The following is a 21050-nucleotide window of genomic DNA, read 5'->3' as shown; positions in this document are numbered from 1 at the left end:
GAGGAAGGAAAGAAAGAGAGAAAGACGATCGCGGAGCAAAAGAAGAGCAAAAAACAAAAGACAAACATGATCGTTTACGTTCCGGGCAGAATGCCAACTCACGTTGGTCCCTACGGCGCCGCTCGTTACCCGGGCACCCTGCTAGGAGCTGTCCCGGGTTTTTACAACCCGGTTTCCGGCTACTCTACCAGCCCAGGCTCGAGCTACTACGGGAGCATCAGCATCCAGCACCAACAGCAGCTGGACCTTCCGGTTTGGCCGCGAAGGATGCCGGCCGAGGAAGAACTGGGAAACTCCTCTCCGTCCGCCGGACTCACCGGATTGGGGGTATCTCCTGGCGCTCTCGGCAACGGCGGCCCACCGAGCCCGGCGCACAGCGACTCCGACGCGTCCAGCTCCAGTCTGGAGCTGGGTTCCATCAGGGGAGCCGAGAACACTCAATTGAAATGCAGGTAAGGAGAAAAATCTCTTCTAATGTCTCTGATAATGTAAAAGTTGACACGTTGATTGCTATGTAATTATTCCAACGCTTAATTGACTATTCAATATCTTAATGACTATCCAATGACTTAATTGATTACTTCATTACTTCACCAAAATTTCACCAAGGATACGACAAATAACTGCAATTCGGGATACATATACTTCTTAGCTCGTTTCAGATAAGGAAAAAGAAAAATCGTTGCGATAATGTAACAATTGACACGTTGATCGCCATGTAAATTGATTACTTCAATACTTCATTGACTACAGATTACCTCATCGCGTTATTTAACGTATTATGTCTTATACATAAATTAGGAAGACACGGAAATCTTAAAGCGTCAGCTCACATAACACGTAACAGCGTAGCAGTCAACGTGCTAATTCGATGGCGATCGCACGCGCGAGTAAAACAGAAAATAACGCGTGCAAAGGTCCGCGGGGGAAGGAGGGAGAGAAGGGGAGGACAGTGGTTCTCCAATTACGATTTGTACTGTCGAGCCGTGGCGCGAAGTCAAAGATCGCCTGGAGTCGGCCGGCATCGGGCATATATTTTTCCGCGGGTGCACTGCACTCGCCGCTATTATTGTTGTTAAAGGACCAATTAAGATAGCGTCAGGGGCTGATAAGGACGCGACATCGCGTCCGCATCGGGCGAATTCGCTATCTTCGCTAGACACCGCGGAGAGGATGACTACCGTCCGTTCGTGCAATTCGCGTCATATTTCAACTCGGTATTGGTCTAGCGCTTGTTTACGTTTATACACAGTCGTAGATAGCGCAATCGTTTGGCGCGTGTTAGTTCTATGAGAGGAAGAGAGGGAACAGATATCTGTATAGGAAATCATGTAAGCTAAATGCAACATAAATCTCTCTCTCTCTCTTTCTCTCTCTCGCTCTCGTACGACACGCTCAAATCTTTATCATTAACTTCACTGACGTCGTGCTTTTTTTTGTTCTCTCCTTGAAGCAACAGTCTCTGTCAGACTTCTCTGGACTTTGCACGTCCCGCTTCCTTGGCATTCTTTTATCTTCATTTTCTATTTACATTCTTCTCCTATCTTTGTTACTTCGCGCACAATATCTCCCAACACCTCCCTCCTATCTCGGAGCTTTTCATTTTCCCTACTTCACCCGATAACTTTATAGCAAATCGGAAAGATAAGACGCAGAGGTATACGTGGAGTGTGACTCCACGCGTCTTGCGCGTGTTATCAGGTAATCACCGAGTTTATCACATTCCGTCCAGTCAATCAGGTATGACGTCGGTTTATACTTCGTCGCAAGCGTTAGCGACGCGTTCACGATATTCCTCTTGAACAATGAGCTAATTTATATCTCGGCATAGTCTCGCGAATACGCGCGTGCCGCATGGATACCAGTTCTAACCAGTTTTCCATATCTCCAGCTGATATTGGAAGGGGCTTTCCGCTCTTCAGGCTCAGAGAAAATTCTGTAACCGGACTCGACTCGACTAGGGCGAGAGAGAGGGAGAAAGAGAGAACGACGCATTTTTCACCTAAAAACAGTGCTGTCTGACATTAAAAACCTCGCGAGCATGTTTCTCGACTTTGCGCGTTTTTCTATAGCAGTCAAGATCTACTCAATCGAAAGATAACGAATATTGTCATAGGAAGAAGACAGTTGTAGTGTGATAACTAGCGAGCTTACGCAGTCAGCTCGGTTCTGTATCCAAAGTCTATGCGTTGGTGATAAAAATTTTAGACTCAACACCGCGCGGCGATAACGATTGCCTTCGGATAATAAACGAAAAGGAATAATCGTGTCTATGATTATTGCAAAGCGACGAGCGCTAAATGCTGTACTGTTCGAGCACTTCTTTCGCAAACGGTCTATCTTTCTAATACATGCGAGCGCGTTGTGATGTCGCGACGCACTAACAGTCCCTCGGCTTTATTGCTGGACGTTATCTAGTGATTCTAGTATATCAAATAACGAGTATTATCAGAGAGAGGGAGATAGATAGAGAGAGAGAGAGCTCACTATTACGATTTACGCGAAGGAACCGCTTCTTTCACGTGATGTACACGTGAAAGCTGAAGCATTTCCTTATCACAGAGAATATTGTGTGTTGTTTATCAAATCCTATCATTCAACACTGATAGTCGTACTAAATTTGTAGTCATTCAGCACTGATAGTCGTATTAAATCTGTAGGCATCCAGCACTGGGGAAAAAAACGTTTAGTATCTATAACTACACATATAAGAATACACATACTACATTCAAGTAAATATTAGGCGTTTCAAGTATTTCATAAGTTTAGATATTCGCAAGTCTAATATAAGTTCGTTTGATAAGCATCAAATTTGTTTACAAAATACATATGGGATTAAAAGAAAAACTTGGTTTGTTTACTGCTTAGAGTCGAACGGCCAGATATTTTTCCGGCAACATGCGCGATAAATCAAACCTTCCACGTCCAACCGACCCTGTGAATCCCAATTATTATTATTTAATTAATCTTCCCTCTCTTCTCTTCTTTAGAGAAGAATTCCAGTTGCGTATTTCAACGGGCGTTCACATTGAATCCCTCACGGTCATCTCGAAGACTCTCTTCGCCACCGATCGTTCCTCTTCATTGAGAATCTCATGCACGAGAATCGTGGAAATCGCACTTTGTCGGAGATTCCTTCTTGCCAACGCGCGCGATATATTTGTCGATGAAAAAAGAGTGCGGTTGGTCAGGGACATCTTTATATATAGCCTATTACGCGTCGGTGTCATATTAGGTAATAACGGTGGAGTTCATTTATAACGGCTATTTGTGCGGCTCCGAGCCGACGTGTTCGCTCGTTGACCGTCTCGCGAGCGAGCCACCAAAATTGAAGGCAAGACCCGCCACGGGGGTCCGGCCCAACCAGATAGATCACTCGGAATTACCTTGATCCGCGACCTCCCGCGGACAGATCCGTACCTCCTAATTGGCGGGACTCGTAATCGTTGACTGGAATAGTACCCGAACTCCGGTCTCTAACGATAAACTGGTGTCAACCGGCGGCAATTGCAAAATGGCCGGAATTGGTATCAATTGGACGAGTCAGCGTACGTGCTCGTGACGCAAATCACATGTCGATATTTCAGCGCGCCTGCCCTAAGCCGCAATGCTATATTTACGCCTCGTCGTCGAGCAGTCACGACTTGCGTGTCGATCGCGAAATCGACAACGATTTTGCAGTGATCGGACTTCGTCCTCGATGCATTCGAAGGACCAAGTTACATGAACTGGGTTGGCAAGTAACGTGTTACTTGTAATGAGAAAAGTAATTTCAAAACTTAATGAGCAAATTATCAGAAACTGTAACGTGACTTGTTTACTTCCTTTTAGTGAGTAAAAAGCTATTTTCCAAAAGTAGCTTTCCCCCAATCCTGTATATATAAGAGATACACGAAATATTAACATGTATAAAATATTCAAGAGATACATGAGATATTAATTTCCTTCTTTCTTTACAGATGGCAAAATTGCGACAAGAGGTTTGCGTCCCTGGAACAACTCGCGGGTCATGTCGCAAGGTTGCACGCAGCACCGGGTGCGCGAGGTCTCTTCTATTGCGGATGGGAAGGATGCCCGAGGGGCGAACGTGGCTTTAATGCGAGGTAAGACCCTTTCAAGTATTACATTTAGTACTCAATACACTCGGTTGCGATGCGACTTGCTACATAATTTTTATCAGATAAAGTTGCAACGCTTCAAGTTATCAGTATTTAATTAGAAATAAAAATTGCTTTTCAAAATAATATTCTCTCTTCAAGTTATCAGTATCTGTTGTCTATTCAAGCCTCTGTTCAAGATATCAATATTTAATTATAAATAGGTATAAATTGCTTCTCAAAATAATGTTCTCTCTCAATTTAAAATAAATTCTTCTAAACACAAAGGTTACACACTCTGTATTGTTACCTCGACTCCTATCATAAGCGATCACTACACACATTAGAATTATAAAAAATTAAATAATATTAGAATATTATAAATATAAATTAAATATTAGAATTAGAATTATAAAAGTATCAATAAAATTTTTCTCTTAATAATTGATTTAAACAAATTTGTTTTAATTCAACCAATTGATGATTGATTCAAGTAATATCAATTGAAGAATATTTCATTGACGATTTCCAACGAATTCAATTTAAGGGCCGTTTAATTGACAATTGATAGCGAGCGAAGAGCGTAAAAAACGAATGAACTTAGCAAATTTAATTAAAGGCTGTTTAATTGACATTTGATCTCAGCAAATTCAATCAAAAATTGTTCGGTGACGATTGATATAACCAGTGCCACCCTCAATGTGGGTAGATTAGCTCTTATCTATTATGGGTATCTTCCATGATGCTCCGCGTGTGGATATTACCCACAAGACCAATTATACGTTGAGTAACGTAATCGAACGCTCTTTGAATCGTTTGTGCCAAATCTCTTAGCAACCGAATGTACATTGTTCCACTCGCGCAGGTACAAGATGCTGGTCCACGTGCGTACGCATACGAACGAGAAGCCGCACCACTGCTTCCAGTGCGACAAGAGCTTCAGCCGAGCGGAGAACCTGAAGATCCATGCGCGCTCGCATACCGGCGAGCGTCCGTACGTCTGCCCGGTCGAAGGCTGCAACAAGGCTTACTCGAACTCCTCAGACAGGTTCAAGCACACCCGTACACATTCAGTGGACAAGCCGTACTGCTGCAAGGTGCCGGGCTGTCCGAAGAGGTACACCGACCCGTCGTCCCTGAGGAAGCACGTCAAGACATACCGCCACTACGTGAACAACAACGACAAGGTGCAGGAGAAGAGCTTCGACGATGGAAACCCGGAGAAGACGCCCACGAGGTACGACGCAAACTCACCGGACAAACAGAGCAGCAGCGTGCACTCCGAGTCGGACTCGAAGAAGGACTCAAGCATCGAGAGCAACACCTCGGTCTCCAGCCCGAAGGCCAGCAACAGCTTCGAGGAGCAGCGCAGCTTCGTCGAGTGGAACAACATGTACAATCTTCAGGAGCAGCGGAAAGAACAGCAAGAGCAGCCGGTGATCAGCCCGCCGAAACCGTACGAGAGAGACGTGAAGATCTACCAGACGATGTATGATGACAACTACATCATACCCGACAGGATCCAAGTGAATCCCATGTACGCCTCCGCCGGCAACATCATCAAGGACTGCTCCACGGTGTCGTCGCCACACGCCAGTCCTGGTCGCGTGTCCGACACGATGCCGCGCATCGGCATGCAGTCAACGCCTATCAAGACCGAGGAACCGATGGACTGCGGCACCAAGACCACCAGCAGCGGTGCCAACACCACAACCAACACCAGCAGCACGACGGTCGATTACAGGAATATCGAGTCGATCGTCAACAGCACGCCTTGCAAGAAAGAGACCGCGATTAGCTGCGACCCGGTGAGGCATACGGTGATCAAGCACGCGGAGGACGTGAAGATGGAGGTGCAGATGGAGCATACGCCGCTCAAGGAGGAGTACAAGGGCAGCGACTGCTGCTGCCGGCACAAGTGCTGCGTGCATAGCAACGACGGTATCCTCGAGAAATCGAAGCTGTTGTCCGATTTCATCCTAAAAACGCAAGACCCGCTCTTCCGACACCTGCTCAGCTCAATGGACCTGCAATACGGGCTGCGGAATATGTGGTGCAACATGGCCGACACCGCCAACACCTGCGGTCTCAGGGTGAAGAACGAAGGCGTCACCGAGATGGAGCAGGACCTGCCGTTAGACTTGACGGTCAACAAATAAGAAACCAATTGATTTTCGAAATCAGCTCCTGGAAAACCAAAAAGGACAAAAAATAACTCTATATACTCGTCGGTATGGCTTATCTTTTCTAATAAAGGTCGTCGTTCTAAAACAGGCTGGGCCGGCGCAGAGGAGACTTGAATTTCGTCGAATCGACGAAAGCGACAATTTCACGAAATCGGCAAAAAACCATCGACGTCGACAAACTAATCGAGGTGGTCGCTCAGATCAGACTGCGAAACCAAATATATTTTAATACTCTGTAATGATATGGCGAGATGCAGTCGGAAATCGAACAATAGGTTGCTCAATCCGCTTTAATATTTAGCCGGACCAAACAAATATCGCACCAATCGAACTGTTAATCAGAGACAATTGGAAAAAGTTAGTTCGGTGGGCGCGATTCACTGTCATTCGCGGTGCCTTAATCGACACGCTCCCGCGAAGGTAACGTTCCTGATTTCATTTTAGCAACTGGTGTTGCTGTAAATACTTGACACTAATACGGCAGCGGAACTCTAACCGGGAACGTTTGTCACACAGCTGTAAATATATTTAAAAGTTAATGACAAATTTCGGTATAATTGGTTTTTGCATCCTAATTAGTCTGTTACGTTAGAATTGATTTATAAGACAGAGAGTTATGTTTTCTTTTTATAATATAATATCCCAATGTTCAACGTGATCTTCTCAGATACATCGTAATGTTTTATGTAAAACAAAGGTATGTACAATATATGTATATAGAAGTTTATATATTATATATATGTGTATATGTGTACGTAAAGAGTCAGTTATGGAATGCAGAGACGTGAGGAAGGCGTAAAGTGCCCATCTTCGTTAAGCAGGACGTGTTTAACGATGTAAACCATACACTTCCATAACAAATATATTATTTATATAAATATCGTTTACACCTTTTCCACGCGACAAATAATTCGTTGATTGATCGTAAGTGTATTTAACATAACATTTTGTTGATGACTCGTTCATTCGTACTATGACTACGCGTTCCTCCTTAGAAACAGTGGTGCCTCGTAGCGGAGAGTTTGGAACTAACAGAGCCGCAAATAAAAGGTTTGAGTATAACGGGTCTAAGGCCGGTCATAGTCCGATCTTATATTTAAGATTGTCTTAAGTATCTTAAGATGTCAATCATAGAGCCGTATTCACATCCTAAGACATTACTTAAGACAGTCTTGAAATATTATTCGACTATGAATATCGACCTAAGTCGCAGCAGTAGCGCAACTAGAAATTTTGACGTTAGTGTTGGCCAAAACGGAGTAAATTTACAAAATAAGGTAGTACCCTATTTTATTTATTTATAAAATAGTTCTTTACTTCGTAGAGAAGAAAATGATTTAAAAAACATTGTAATTATAGGATAGATAGTAAAAAGCAAAGATGTTTTCTGAAATTCCCTTATATCTCTTTTCTTTTCTTGTCTCTCTGACTTATTAGGGTAATATATTTAATATAATAATCGAATAAAACGTAATATTCTTTTAACCATTTATTATAAAAAAAACCTTATTCTAATGTCTTTTCTTATTTTCTTCTATGACTCCTTTATTTAGTGTTTTGGCCAACAAAAATTCAAGAAAGTGATATTACACACACACACACACATCACTCTACATAATATAAACTCTAACGGATCGTTTAGATTTTGCTCTGATTCTGTTCAGCTCGAGTAAAGCGGGATTGAACATCTTTACACGCTAAGTCCGATAGATTCTTACTTTCAAATAGTACGACTTGACGACAGGTTACATAAGTTTTTTATTTTACAGTAGCACAACTAAACTAAATTACATGAATTTTATAAACGCGTTCATTTTCCAATATACGTTATAGAACTCATTGTAAATTATACTACTGGAAAATAAAAAGCTATGCAGCACAAACTACAAATAAAATAATTGGATAAAGTTCCCTCCACCATCCTCCACCACCTTACTTCCTTCCCCCTCCCCTATGGCAATCATTATATAAAGGAAGACCTTTTAGGAGCAACTCTGTATCGGGTCATTCTTCCCTGATAAAGCGGAAATGTTCACAAAACATCGGAATCAGATAAAGAAGAATCCACGCGGCTCAAACCCGGAAACCAAATCTAATATACAACATGAGGCAGAATATGTTAAATTGCGAATATTATTGCAAGCTTGAATTTACGAATATTATTTTATCCTTATTTTTTAAAACTATACAATATCAAATACGTCATTTCTACAATCTCTGCATAAATATTCATATTTATTAATAATCATCATTATATTTACAAAAATAACTCGATATAGACCTCGTTATGCTACCATTGCCTCACTCGAGAAACATGAAAACATTTTTTCTCCGAGTTACGGAAAACAACGAAATACATAGACAAGCGAGACAAAGATGGCAATCAATCCTCATCTAATTAATTTGAACTAACCTTCCTGCTGCTGTATGAGCAATATGTGAATAATGCGTTAGGGTATAGCGTTTATATCGATAAACCCTATACACAGAAACTTTAGTTCACATTCTCGCCGCAGATGGCCTCCAAAGTCAACCCTGGAATGACGCATATCTCTGGATATAACACAATTTTCTAGATCTTTCCTTTTTTCTAAATGTATGCAACAAACTGAAACAATTTTAGACAAATTTTACTATCAGTCAATATAGTCGAGACACTAACAATTCTAAATATCCTAAGAGTCGAAACAAAATAGTTTGAGTCTTCGCTAAATTAGTGGCAAATGGTTTGAATCTCGGCTAAACAAAGATTCTGCGTTTTTAGTTAAAATTATACCAAATATCGCAATAGCTGAGAAACGAACCATTTTCTAAATTCTTTAGCCGAGATTCGAACCAAAATGGTTTGAGTCTTCGCTAAATTATGCTGTAAAAAATATGCTATAAGAATTAACTGGTGATAAGTGGTCATCTCTGATGCTTATGATTGGCTATCGTGGCAAGTGTCGCGTCTACGTCTTACATCTGCGGGCTATGGAGACCGAGTTTTAAAGCATAGCGTGCATATGGATAGACATCTATTACGTACGAATAAGTTTGAACAAGTCTTTACACCGCGGCAATTAGGCCAGAGTCTCTCTTACAGACCCATAATATAAAATCCTCTCAAATTTAAAGACATCAATACGATAATCGATCTGCTCATAAAGAAAGAATCGATTCACCCAGCGATTATCGCCCATCTTCAGAGCAGACAATAAACACAAGCCAACCTAACCTATTTATTAGCGAGCTGCTTCATTGGAGCAGTAAGTACTTTAAAAAGATAACTTCAGTATTGCGATCGTAATGGCAAACGATCGTGAGATGCTTCGGGAAATCTGGGATGGCAAGATACCAATTTGTTTTACTCTGAATTCGGAGGAGACTTGTGAGTTGCAAGGACCGGATCCTTTTTACCTAATGGTACCTAGGTTAAGTTACTTCCCACTGTGTACAGAGAAGGTTAGTCTTCACAATATACTATTGCAAAACACTCATCGTTCATATATCATGACATCAATATTATTGATATTAGGTGAGAAAGCACTTCATACGACACATACAGAGTGACAGTAAACAAGAGCATGAGATGTGGCTAGAATTCAACGGCATTCCATTGAAATGGCACTATCCTATTGGTGTCTTGTTGGACATTTATTTCAATGACATTCAGTTGCCATGGAACATCGTTGTCCACTTCGATAAGTTTCCAGAAAATGTTCTGATGCACTGCCAAAATAAGTATGTACACGATTAACTTCAGATGTGATACGTATGAATGTGTACGCTGCAATGAAACACACTCACATCTCATTCAATTCCAGAGAAATTGTAGAAGCTCACTTTCTCTCCTGCATAAAAGAGGCAGACGTTCTGAAGCATAGAGGGCAGATTGTATCCAGTATGCAAAAAAAAGATCACACACAGTTGTGGAATGGTATTATGAATGATAAATTTGATCAGTTCTGGTCTGTGAACGGTAGGCTTATGGAGGCTATCACTGAAGAGGGTTTTAAATATATACCTTTCCGATGCTACACCAGTGAGGATAAATATGTACAGAAATTGGTGAGGCCATTAAACGAAGAAGGCCAAAGAAAAACGTTGAAGCATTTGTTAAGTGAAGTATTCCCGGATCAGGAAAATGGTTTGTAATGTTTTGTAGAGTAAAACACTTAATTGTTGATTCCTCTTAGTTTGTGTGACACTTACCTTAGCTTACTTTATTGACCACAAAAACGAAATTAATACAATAGGCATTATATTTTATAAAATAAATCAAATAATATTCAAACGGTAAAGCTGAAACCTGAGAATCTAAACAAACCTGATTCCTCTTGCGATTAGCAGAAGTTATTCATAGTTTTAATTGTGAATTTCTCCTTCGTGGAATGCAGGCAAGAACCGCAAAGCTGGTCGCAAGAAAAATCAAATTTTTTTCTAGTGTGAATAGCTAAAGAGATGTCAATAATTAGATGTTTTATCCGATATTGCTACTTATTTCACGGAATTGAAACTGATTAATTGTGATCTTGCAGTTACAGTGCGTACTCATGGTATCATACCACCATTGGAAACGCCACTTCAATGGATGGCGGAGCATTTGAGTTATCCGGACAATTTTCTGCATCTAATTGTTGTCACGTCGTAACGCCTAATGAAGATCGGATGATTTCATTACTCAGTGAGATAAATCTTTGCCCTATCGTGTACTTTATTTTTGTTATGTTTTTTATTGTGATATATATTTATTTCATTATAGAATATACTATTATTTTAATTACTAAGTGTGTTTTGCGGGTTAAAGAGGCGATTGCGACGGAAAATTTGAAGATAGATTCGAGTGACATCGAATGTGTTGACATGAGAATGTGTTGTGATAATATACATTACAAGATATTTGTATATTAGGATTCCCTGAAGAGATTCTAAGTAGATTTTAATTATGTATGAATTGTACGCGCGTAAATAACAAGATTTACAGTTGCGAATAATTGTTTATTATTCTTTTGAAGCATCAATAGATACAATGTTAAGGCGCACAAACAAATTTATTGAACTAATGATTAGTTTGAACGTGTTTTGTACATTAAGTTATCGTACAATTTCCTCCCAGCTTTTAATATATGCGAAGGTAAGTAATTATTCTGTCTAACCACTATTGGTCTACGTATGACAACGGTTTGATTTCCATTACTACTGTACTCCATCGTCCTGCGACTGTCTCCAAAACTGAGATAGTTGACGACTTCTTTCCTTCTGCTCTGTTGTTCCTTTAATTTAGAGAAAAAAAAAACTTCTGTTTACGTTTAATTTATGTAGTTTAATTTAGTTAGTTATTGTTATTACTTTAAATATCACCATCGCTGTATCTTGGTATCTCTTGTGTATCTCTTCCTCGCTTAAAACAATGTTCACCTCTGGAGATTCATAACAGGTTGTCATCTGTGTGTTCCGTTATTATCTTGTCCGCCCATTTAACAATGTGTCCTTCTTATGATTTTCTCCGTTTACGTCTCCAACTCTCTTAATTCTGCAATTGTAAAAATCAGTGTCAAATTCGACATTTCTTTGCAAAATACAGAATGTCTGCACAACACATGCTACTAGAGATTGAAAATGGTTTGAGTTTCGGCTAAACCGATTGAAAATGGTTTGTGTCTCGGCTAAACCTATATTTTAGGTATTCATAGTTGGATTTAAGATTGTCTTAAGTTTATCTTGAGATGATGTATATATTATTTCATCGGCTACTGACTATCTGAAGATGAACTTAAAACAGTCTTATAAGATCCGACTTTGAATACCGGCCACAGAGATGTGTTCTTCAAATCGGTTTAACCGAGACTTACACCAATTGTCATCAATGTGATTTAAATTCAAAGTAAATTGATTGAAGCCTCGGCTAAAGTAGTTAGCATCAACGTTGAATTTGTACCAGGAATAGGACATGAAAAGACATAGGTAATAAATGACTACATTTACACGGTAACGTTAATCCGAATTAGTAACAATTGTAGTTAGTGAATTCTTGGATTTTATTGATATATTTTTTTAGATCTAAAAATGTACTCCAATCGGATTCGAGAATTCACTATAGTTACTAATCCGGATTAACGTTGCCGTGTAAACGTAGTTAATAATAAATAGTATGATGGCTCAAAGAGAGATCTAAAAACATCTTTTATTTATATTATATATTTTAATATAACCTCTAATATAATATTCATAATATTATATTCTATATAATATGTAATATATCTTATATTATATTCTATATAATATGTAATATATCTTATATTATATTCTATATAATATGTAATATAAAATACATAATGCAATATATAATATATCTTATATTATATTCTATATAATATATAATATAAAATATATAATGCAATACAATGGTGAATGAGTACGCAGTTCTGTACAATGATTAGGTATAGTAGGAGGTTGTAGGAGGTTGTAAATTTGCTGTCCAGAGGTCTTTCCCAATCTGTTGTTTGCCGTTTTTAAACATCGATTAATTGTAAAGGAGATCTTATGCCCGAAAATTATTTATTAAAATAATTAAAATCCATATTTAAAATCTATATACTGAATATTTCTATATAATTATTATTATATAATTATTATTATATCTATATACTGAATATTTTTATATAATTATTTGTTGTAACAGACGGAAATTAAAAGGACATGACGAATAATAATTGCAACAGATATTAATTTACAACGAAATGATAACTGTAATCAAAATTATCTCATACTACTGTCTTACAAGAATTCAATCATTAATTTAAGAGTTAAAATTGTCGATAATTGTACTTGACCATTTTACCTTGCTAGACTGATGTTGTCGAGACTGCTGGAGCGCGAGATGTTACTTGCAGCTTCGTCTTACGTTTTTCTGCCTTGCTATGCGACTTCTTGGGAACACGTGTACCAAAAAAAGCAACTCTCTACTCTGCGAGTGTCTGTTTTATAATTAGCAGCTATTGCGAAAATCAGCGTCTCTCTCGTTCGCGTGTGTTAAACGTCCGAGTGTCTTACGGGCCAAAATTACCGTTCAAATCTAACGTGTTTCTTAATATCACGTAGTAAATTATTCTTGTTCCTACAGTAATCGTTATCACGATCTACATATCCTTATATTCTGACAAATGGGGATCCGCGAATGTGCTATAATTCTAAACTTTTTCCGATCATAATGATGATCATAATCACGACGTCAACATTGACTTTGAATAGACTATAATTTGCGCTTGTATCACGAATTTGAATAACTATAAATGTTTTTAATATATTGTATAATTTATCTACAATATTTTTCCCGCACTGCTTTCATTCGCAGAAAATTCATTATTTGCAAAATAACAAATAACAGTGTGAATCGCGAGATTGTTTCCATTATTTTGATGCTACGTGTTCGCAGGTTCCACGGACTACATTCTACATCGAATACATCGATTGGAATACATCGAAAGACGTAAAGGGCGATGTGATATGCCAGGCACCTCGCGAAAGGAAGAAGCATATCGAAGGACTGAGTTCACGTTATTACGTAAGATTCTTCTAATTACACGAGTATACAAATGACAGTGCGAATAACAATGGATCTGTTTCCTACACGGAAAAAAAGGTTTGGTTGAATTAACCAAATATCTGGTCGAATATGAATGATCCAGAAAAAGAATATGAATGATCCGATTAAAGTAACCCGAATTCTGTTTAAGTTAACAAGATTTTTGATTGACTTAAATAGAACTCGGGTTACTTCAATCGGAATTTCTGAATCGTTCATATTCGATCAGATATTTGGTTAATTCAAGCAAATCTTTTTTTTGTGTAGTTTTCCTCGAAATATGAAGTAGAATTCTGGGAAATTCTAGGAACAGATCTTTCAAAAATAAGTTTTATACGGACCGGTTTCGCGAAAGTTTCTAACAACGTAAAGTAGAAAACTGGAAAATCCGGAGGAAGGATCTATAAAATATTTATTTGGCGCAGGTTGTCAATGAAAGCGAACAATGAGGCTGTCAGGACTGAGAGAAGATCTCTGATACACCGCTCGCTTACCGTTGCTGGACTTTATCTTTAATCTATAATCGGGAGAACGCACGGGAATATGTAGGACATAGAAACCATGGCCGTGGGCTATAGTGGTTTTAATGAAAATTCATGAGCGACAATAGTATTTGGCAAATAGCGCGACATTTGCCGGGTGCGCCGCTCCGTGTCTCACACCATGTCGGGATAAAACACGCCGATTTCACGTTTCGCGACACACTTCCCGCCGTGTCATACCTTGCAGTTGAGGTGAGACGAGCCGCGCGGAAAGTCGACGCACCGAAGGAATCATCGCCGAAGTCTCGGACTCTCGTCCGTCTACTGCTTCATGTCCCGCAAACAGAGGAACATCTCTCAACACGTTGGATCGACGCCAAAGTCCTTTTCGTACGCTTTCGTATTTCCGGTCGGCGCGAATCGACTTGGGGGTACACTCGGCCTCATTAGAGCCTTAGAGAGAGACGAAAAGTTTCGTTTCATTGGCTGTCTGAGTCACAAAGCATACTAAAGCCATATTATTTTCACAGTAAATAATAGGTATATGGTATTCCGGCATATAAATTTTGTAATATTTTCGTTACATATTTTCAACATTTATTTATATATTATTTAAAACAACCATAATAAATGCGTATGTAGAACACAGATAGGTGAGATGCATAATATGGCTCCGAAAAATATGTACTGAACTAATGTGTATATGTCATGTAAGAAGTATGTTAGTGAGATAATTGGTGATGTGTAAGTTGGATTGTCACGTCTGATTGATTGAAGACACATATGTAAGTGTCAACCATATTATATATTTAGCACCTCTTCTTGCAGAGAGAGGTAGGATGTGTAATACATACATTTCGGGCTTCATGTTTTGATATCGTATATAAGATAGCTGATAATCTAGTGATATATAGAAAGCTATGATGTAGAAACGAATGCACCCAGTCAAAAATATCTAATAATTCGTGACCTAGTAAATGGTTGGGTATTCATGACGCCGAGTGTACTATCCAACTGAACAACTAGCGAGCCGTTCAATTCGCGATTATCTCTTATCACACATTGCCGTGCATCATTACTCGCAACGCGTCGTTTTTCGAAACGCGCATGATGTCATCTCCATCCTCGGACTTGAACTGAATCGTGAATGGCTCGAGCATCGACTTATAACTTCAACAAGACGGTCAAATCGGGAAGAGCAGGACCCCGAAACGAAAAGATACGACAGATTATAATTACAGTAAATATGAATGCACGATTATGTATCACAATTTTAATTTGGATCATCTTATACGATTGTATTAGAAATTCCGTACATAACAGAGTCCTTGTGAGGCGATAGTGTGAGATAATTGAGTAAAATTAATAATCTATCGTGAATTAATGTCTACTGTAATTATCCCTCGTCGTGCTTTTTTAGTTTCCCCGAATGAATCTTCGCGACGACGCACCTTTCTTGATCATATAATGCGGCCAGAATGTTGCATTCCGTTGGAGCCACCGAGACCTCTTTTTTTTCTTTCCTTTGCATCGCGCTACTGCACCCTTCCTAATAGCGTCGCACCAACCAGTGACATTTATTGCCGTTGATTGACGCGTTGCAACAGTCATGCTTCGATTCAAGGTCTGCTTTGCGCGCACGCGATGGCCTTAATAAAAAAAACGGCTGACGTTGTTATTAATGTCGGTTTAACAGAGTGAGAGAAAGAGAGAGGCATCGGCAAATCCGTCATTCGACGGATCCACATTCCCAGTCGACTTCCCGCTTTAAATGGGATTTTATGCCGCATCATAAATGATGCAACAGACAACGCGTGCGTCTCTTCGCGCGCAATTGGTATAATTTAACCTGAGAATTGAAGAACGCGTACAAAAAAAATTCCGATGAATTCCACTTTATTGTGCAAGCAAAAAAATTTAAGAACCTACTCTATACCGAACTACAAGACACACAGTTGGTAAAACGAAGAGTCGACTGTTCCACCGCTGTTAAAACAGGAAACTACACTGTAGAAAAAACACTGGAACATTTTTATTTGTGGGATATAAAGTTTATTTTTGCGCGTAAACTTGATATCCTACATACAACTACAAAATTTCAAATGTTTTTTCTCAGTATATCGCAGCGAGGCGCTTGACAGACATGATCAGTCTACACGCGCATTTTACTTATTTCAAGTGAGAGGAAGAGACAGAGAAAGGAGGGAACAAATTTCATCTGCTGTGCGTTTAACTGTCGTGCACGATAACGATTGTTTAATCTGCTCAGGTGCATTGGCATCGAGTCACTCACATTGCAACACGAACACGAACGTGTACAAGCTGAACGATACAATTCATACGACAAAATGCATAAAATAATAAAGGAATACGCGAGTGTTGAGTTTGCAGTTGGGGAAAATGTGTCCTGGAGTATTTTTAATTCAGAGACCAATATAGGAATTCGTATAGAGAGACTCTACGATGGGATGGGAGATGAAACTTTTTCTACATGTGTTCTGGTCTCTGAATATTGATACTCTTTTCTTTTTTATGAAAGGGATAATCGATAAGAATGCTTTTGACGCGTACGCGACCTAAAGTCACGAATGCGCGGCCTGCAATTGCAGAGTAAAAGTAAAATTAATATTTCGTCAGCCGTTTGCACGCGACGACCAACTGCTCATTACTAATTTCACATTACTGCCACCGTTAGTCTACGACCGAGACGGCGTGTTAGTGCGCGTGAAAATGCATGATTCACTTAATATTTTCCTTTCCTTTTAATAGTGAGCGTTTTATTCCCTGTTACCGGACTCGCGCGACGATAATCATCGGCGATAAATCATGCATTTACATAGCAGGAATCAACTATGCGGCGTGCATTCTCCACATCGTTGTGCGCGATCGTGCGAGATCTCAAGTCCCGTATGCGAGATAATCCCGCGAACGTAAGTCCGCGAAAATCGGGGTCGACGGGTCTTTTTGTATTCGCCAAATCCGAGAGAAGAAGAGATTTAGCGGCGCGATTCGCGATAACACAAGATATTACACGGAAAAAAAATTGGATTGGAGTAATAAAATGTCTGATGAAATATGAATGAACCAGAAATTCCAATTGAAGTTACCAGAATTCTATTCAAGTTAACAGGATTTCTGATTAAGCAGAACTTGCAACTTTCAAGTTAACTAGAAGTCTTGTTAACTTAAACAAGATTCTGGTAATTTCAACTAGATTTCTGGTTCGTTCAAATCTCGCCAAAAATTTTTTCTCTGTTTATCTATCATTCGGATCTGGCGAATACGCACAGAGAGCTATATCGTTCTGTTGCTAAAGAAAGCAATTACTTAATTTCCTTCCTCCGAGTTATCTTTATCAAAGAATCTTCTCTCGATGATAATCTCAGAATATACTTATCACAAATTTTAGAATAGTTCGTTATTGTGTGCAAATGAAGAATTTATCCTTTCTTCTCGAGAATTAATATCCTTGTTTCTACGTCTACTACTTTCGCAAATTTCAAAGAAGTTTTTAATACCATAACCAAATTTTTTTCCGTGCAGTGTTATTATCATCAAGAGTGTAAGACTTTTCATTAAAAAAACGAAAAGCCTTAAGTTTACTCAAAGTACATTCCGAATCCTAATAAGTTGAGCATTTCACTCAAGAATATGAAATTAACACAAAGCTTCACTTATCACGCAGAATCGAATCGACGTCTTAAATACAGTCTCATAATATCCTCGGGAAGAAAGAATAAATTTTACATTTAAGCACACAACGATTTATTCTAAAATTTGTAATGAGTATATTCTGAGATTATCATCGAGAGAAGATTCTTTGATAAAGATAACTTGAAGATACTCGAAGGAAGGAGAGTATAAATTGAGTAATTGCTTTCTTTAGCAGCAGAACGATATAGTTCTCTGTGCGTATTCGCCAGATCCGAATGATAGATAAATAGAGAAAGACACAGTGGCGCGATTGGCGATAACACCCGCTGAGTGTTATTATTATTATATGGAGAGCGCGAGACTTTCCGTCGTGGAAAAACGAGAAGAACCCGGGGAAAAGCCGCGCGCGCGGCTCTCCTTGGCATTCGCGCGAATGCGCCGCGGAACGCTCACGTGTGCGTGGCACTTCTGCGTTACGCGAATCGCGAGTGCGCGAGTGCACGTGCCCGGCGAGTGCAACTCTCCATCGGCACGCACACGGCCGTTTCGCCGCGGGCTGCCAATGTTGGCTGCCGCGATAACGGAAACAATGCATCGACGCATCGCGAACGACAGCCGATGTGCGTGAGCTCCTATGAGCTGGCACGCGCTTATCTCCGTCGCGCCTTTAATCCATCTCACACGGAGGAATATCGAGCTCGAGATATCGCCCGCGGGGCCTCCTCTACGAAGAACGCGACTCACGGACACGCGGCTCGCTCGCTCTCGCGCATGCATCGCCTGCAAAATTACGTAAATCGCTAATTGCGCGAGGAACACGATCTCGTCCTGGTATTTTGCTCGAGGACCGATTACCTCCGGCTCCGTTTGTCCCGCTTCGCGCTCGCGGCCGATGTCGGCGCGATGCAGGAACTGTTCGCGAAGGCCTCTCAGCGTGAAATTTATCAGATAGAGAGATAAGAGGGGGGATTACGCGATCCACTTGGCTGTTAAATATAAGCACGACAACGGTCTTCAACACAATAATTGTGTATACTTTTCGAGTCTAATCGCGCTCACGCTACGCGTCATTGCACGCAGAAGACTCATAGGACAAGATGAATTTCATCGGCGAGACCGTGACATTGCGAAATAGAGACGTGGACGTGGCGTTTATCGACGTTGCGATAAGAGTCGTTCCCGAGCGCAAAAGGCTCGAACGCGCCGATAATGGCGAAATTTTACTCGGGATGCAGGCTGTACAAGCAGACTCCCTAAAGGATTTTCCGCAATGCGGTCGTAGTTACGTTTTAAAATTACAGCACTAGCCTGTGAATCGATCATATGTCTATTCCCTTCGCGTAATTATTGAATTCGATTTCAACGAAACTTTTCATTTTTCACGAGTTTACGCGAAAGAAATAGATGATCGATTCACAGACTAGCACTGTGACTTTGAAACGTAACCGCGACCGCATTTGTAGTCGACCCATAAGTATACAACTAAAGTAAAACTTATATGACCAATCAGAGTCGGGGTTAATAAAGTCCGCCCACCTAATTAAATTATGCATTAATTTGATCTGAGTTAAGAGTTGCGAAAAATACCTCAGCCTCAGCCAGAGGTTCGGAATATTACGAGTGCGCCGGTTATGCTTATTGTTCCGCGATTCGAGCGGAAATGAATCGATGTAGACCCGGGAATAAGACTCTTTTCTCTCTCGTGTACACCACGTAACCGTTGAAACGCTCTCGGCCGGAAGATAAGCGGCTGCACGGTTGTGGAGCCCGCGTGAGAAAGAGAGGGACACTCTTCGTGAATCATAACACGGCGAAAGAAACGGTTGTTGCGTCAAACGCGGCAATACAAACGTACTTCCTTCCGCAGGCGTGAAGAGTCGGCGCTAAGAGTGAAAAAGAAAAATGCACTTCGGTCTTCAATCGTCGGGTCGATGGGAACGTCGGGTGTGACCGATAACGTTGTCCAGGAGATACTGGCGAACCAAGCGACGAACGTTGCGAAGCTATCACAAAGGGAGTTACTTATCTCTTTTTCTCCTTTCTTCTCGTACGCGTGAATCGTACGCGAATTGCGATCTCCAGAAGAGAATTTGCGACTCGTCCACGCGAGGAGAGAACGAACGTGTTTCCCGCGGAAAATTATATATTGACCGTCTCGAATTATAATGCTCAAATTATCGAGGCAAAAATATTGTTTCAGCTCACGTCTGCGACGGACGGCGTCTTGCGAAAACTCCGCCGGCAAATTAATGGATGGACTGCGCGATGCACGCGTCTTAAAGACGATAAATTCGTCGGGCAGGGAGAATGAACAACGTCTGGGTTTCTTTTTTGTTTTGTTTTATTTTTTGTTTGTTTCTTTTTTTTAACAATCGCTTATATTTCTTCTCAAATATAATACAATACTTAACTCTGGATCACACACACGCGCGCTTAGGGCGGAGGGAACGGGCGGGGGAGGTGGGGTGCGCGGAGGACACACCCCGCGGATGAGTTTAAATTAAATAGGAAGAGTAATCCAGTGTTAATTACAATGATCTCTCTGCGTCTCCGAACGTAACTAAAGGAGGATTCGTATCACTCGATGCCTTTCTCTCACACTCCTGTCGCAGCACAAAGATCCATACTCGTTCTCACTCCTCTCTTTCCTATATACACGCGCGTGCACGCGCACACGCATACACACAGACACACACACACGCTCGCACACGCATTCCCTCTCTTTCACTCTTTTTCTCTCATTCTCCCGTTCGCTTCCTCCCGATGAATCACAATAACGGATATGGTCGTTTCGGACGAAACTCATCAATGAGAAAAAAGCTCGTACAAGCGAACGACGCGATAAAACGGCACCGAACTGATAATGTTGTTCTTAACAATCCCCTCGCGTCTCGAACTCGCTGCTGGCAATTATATGTGAGGCGAGAGTATTTTGTTTTTCTTAAATTGTTGGACCGTTGTGTTTCTCAACTGTCGTGCTTTGAGCTGCCGAATATGCTGCTGGGTGTCTCTCTTTCTTGCGTGTCTCTTTCCTTCTCGACCGAAGTTTACCGAGTTGGCGCGC

The 21050-nt window shown here is 40.5% G+C and overlaps 4 protein-coding genes across 6 annotated transcripts in view; 3 read left to right on the top strand and 1 right to left on the bottom strand.

Moving 5' to 3' along the window:
- The window catches only part of LOC116843727 (zinc finger protein Rlf-like), a 33649-nt gene extending 25483 nt beyond the window's left edge, over positions 1-8166 (top strand). The window contains exons 2-4 of one of the 2 annotated variants that reach the window (XM_032814416.1): positions 90-452; positions 3960-4103; positions 4963-8166. In XM_032814416.1, coding sequence (XP_032670307.1) covers positions 91-452; positions 3960-4103; positions 4963-6256 — 1800 coding nt within the window. In that variant the 5' untranslated portion in view covers position 90 and the 3' untranslated portion in view covers positions 6257-8166. Of the gene's footprint in view, positions 1-6; positions 453-3959; positions 4104-4962 lie in introns of those variants that run through there. The other variant, XM_032814415.1, reaches the window with a different exon arrangement.
- The window catches only part of LOC116843743, a 185929-nt gene extending 171351 nt beyond the window's left edge, over positions 1-14578 (top strand). Inside the window, exons 8-9 of the mRNA XM_032814456.1 lie at positions 13701-13829; positions 14276-14578. Coding sequence (XP_032670347.1) covers positions 13701-13829; positions 14276-14299 — 153 coding nt within the window. The 3' untranslated portion in view covers positions 14300-14578. The remainder of the gene's footprint in view (positions 1-13700; positions 13830-14275) is intronic.
- Positions 9488-11259, top strand: LOC116843737 (autophagy protein 5). The gene is made up of 5 exons (XM_032814444.1): positions 9488-9727; positions 9801-10006; positions 10090-10412; positions 10804-10949; positions 11028-11259. The coding sequence occupies exons 1-4, from the start codon at positions 9572-9574 to the stop codon at positions 10914-10916; spliced, it is 798 nt and encodes a 265-aa protein (XP_032670335.1). The 5' UTR covers positions 9488-9571; the 3' UTR covers positions 10917-10949; positions 11028-11259.
- LOC116843745 overlaps positions 11249-21050 on the bottom strand; it is a 27872-nt gene continuing 18070 nt past the window's right edge. Inside the window, exons 1-3 of one of the 2 annotated variants that reach the window (XM_032814464.1) lie at positions 14573-14710; positions 11615-11798; positions 11249-11538 (exon numbers count right to left, since the gene is read on the bottom strand). In XM_032814464.1, the coding sequence (XP_032670355.1) occupies positions 11332-11538; positions 11615-11710 (303 nt within the window). In that variant the 5' untranslated portion in view covers positions 11711-11798; positions 14573-14710 and the 3' untranslated portion in view covers positions 11249-11331. Of the gene's footprint in view, positions 11539-11614; positions 11799-14572; positions 14711-21050 lie in introns of those variants that run through there. The other variant, XM_032814465.1, reaches the window with a different exon arrangement.

The sequence above is a fragment of the Odontomachus brunneus genome, unplaced genomic scaffold (genome assembly GCF_010583005.1).
Source record: "Odontomachus brunneus isolate Ranch 3 - 2012 unplaced genomic scaffold, Obru_v1 Obru_scaffold_035, whole genome shotgun sequence".
NCBI lineage: Eukaryota > Metazoa > Arthropoda > Insecta > Hymenoptera > Formicidae > Odontomachus > Odontomachus brunneus.
The sequence above is the reverse complement of the archived record's forward strand: the minus strand, read 5'-3'. Positions and strand labels throughout refer to the sequence as shown.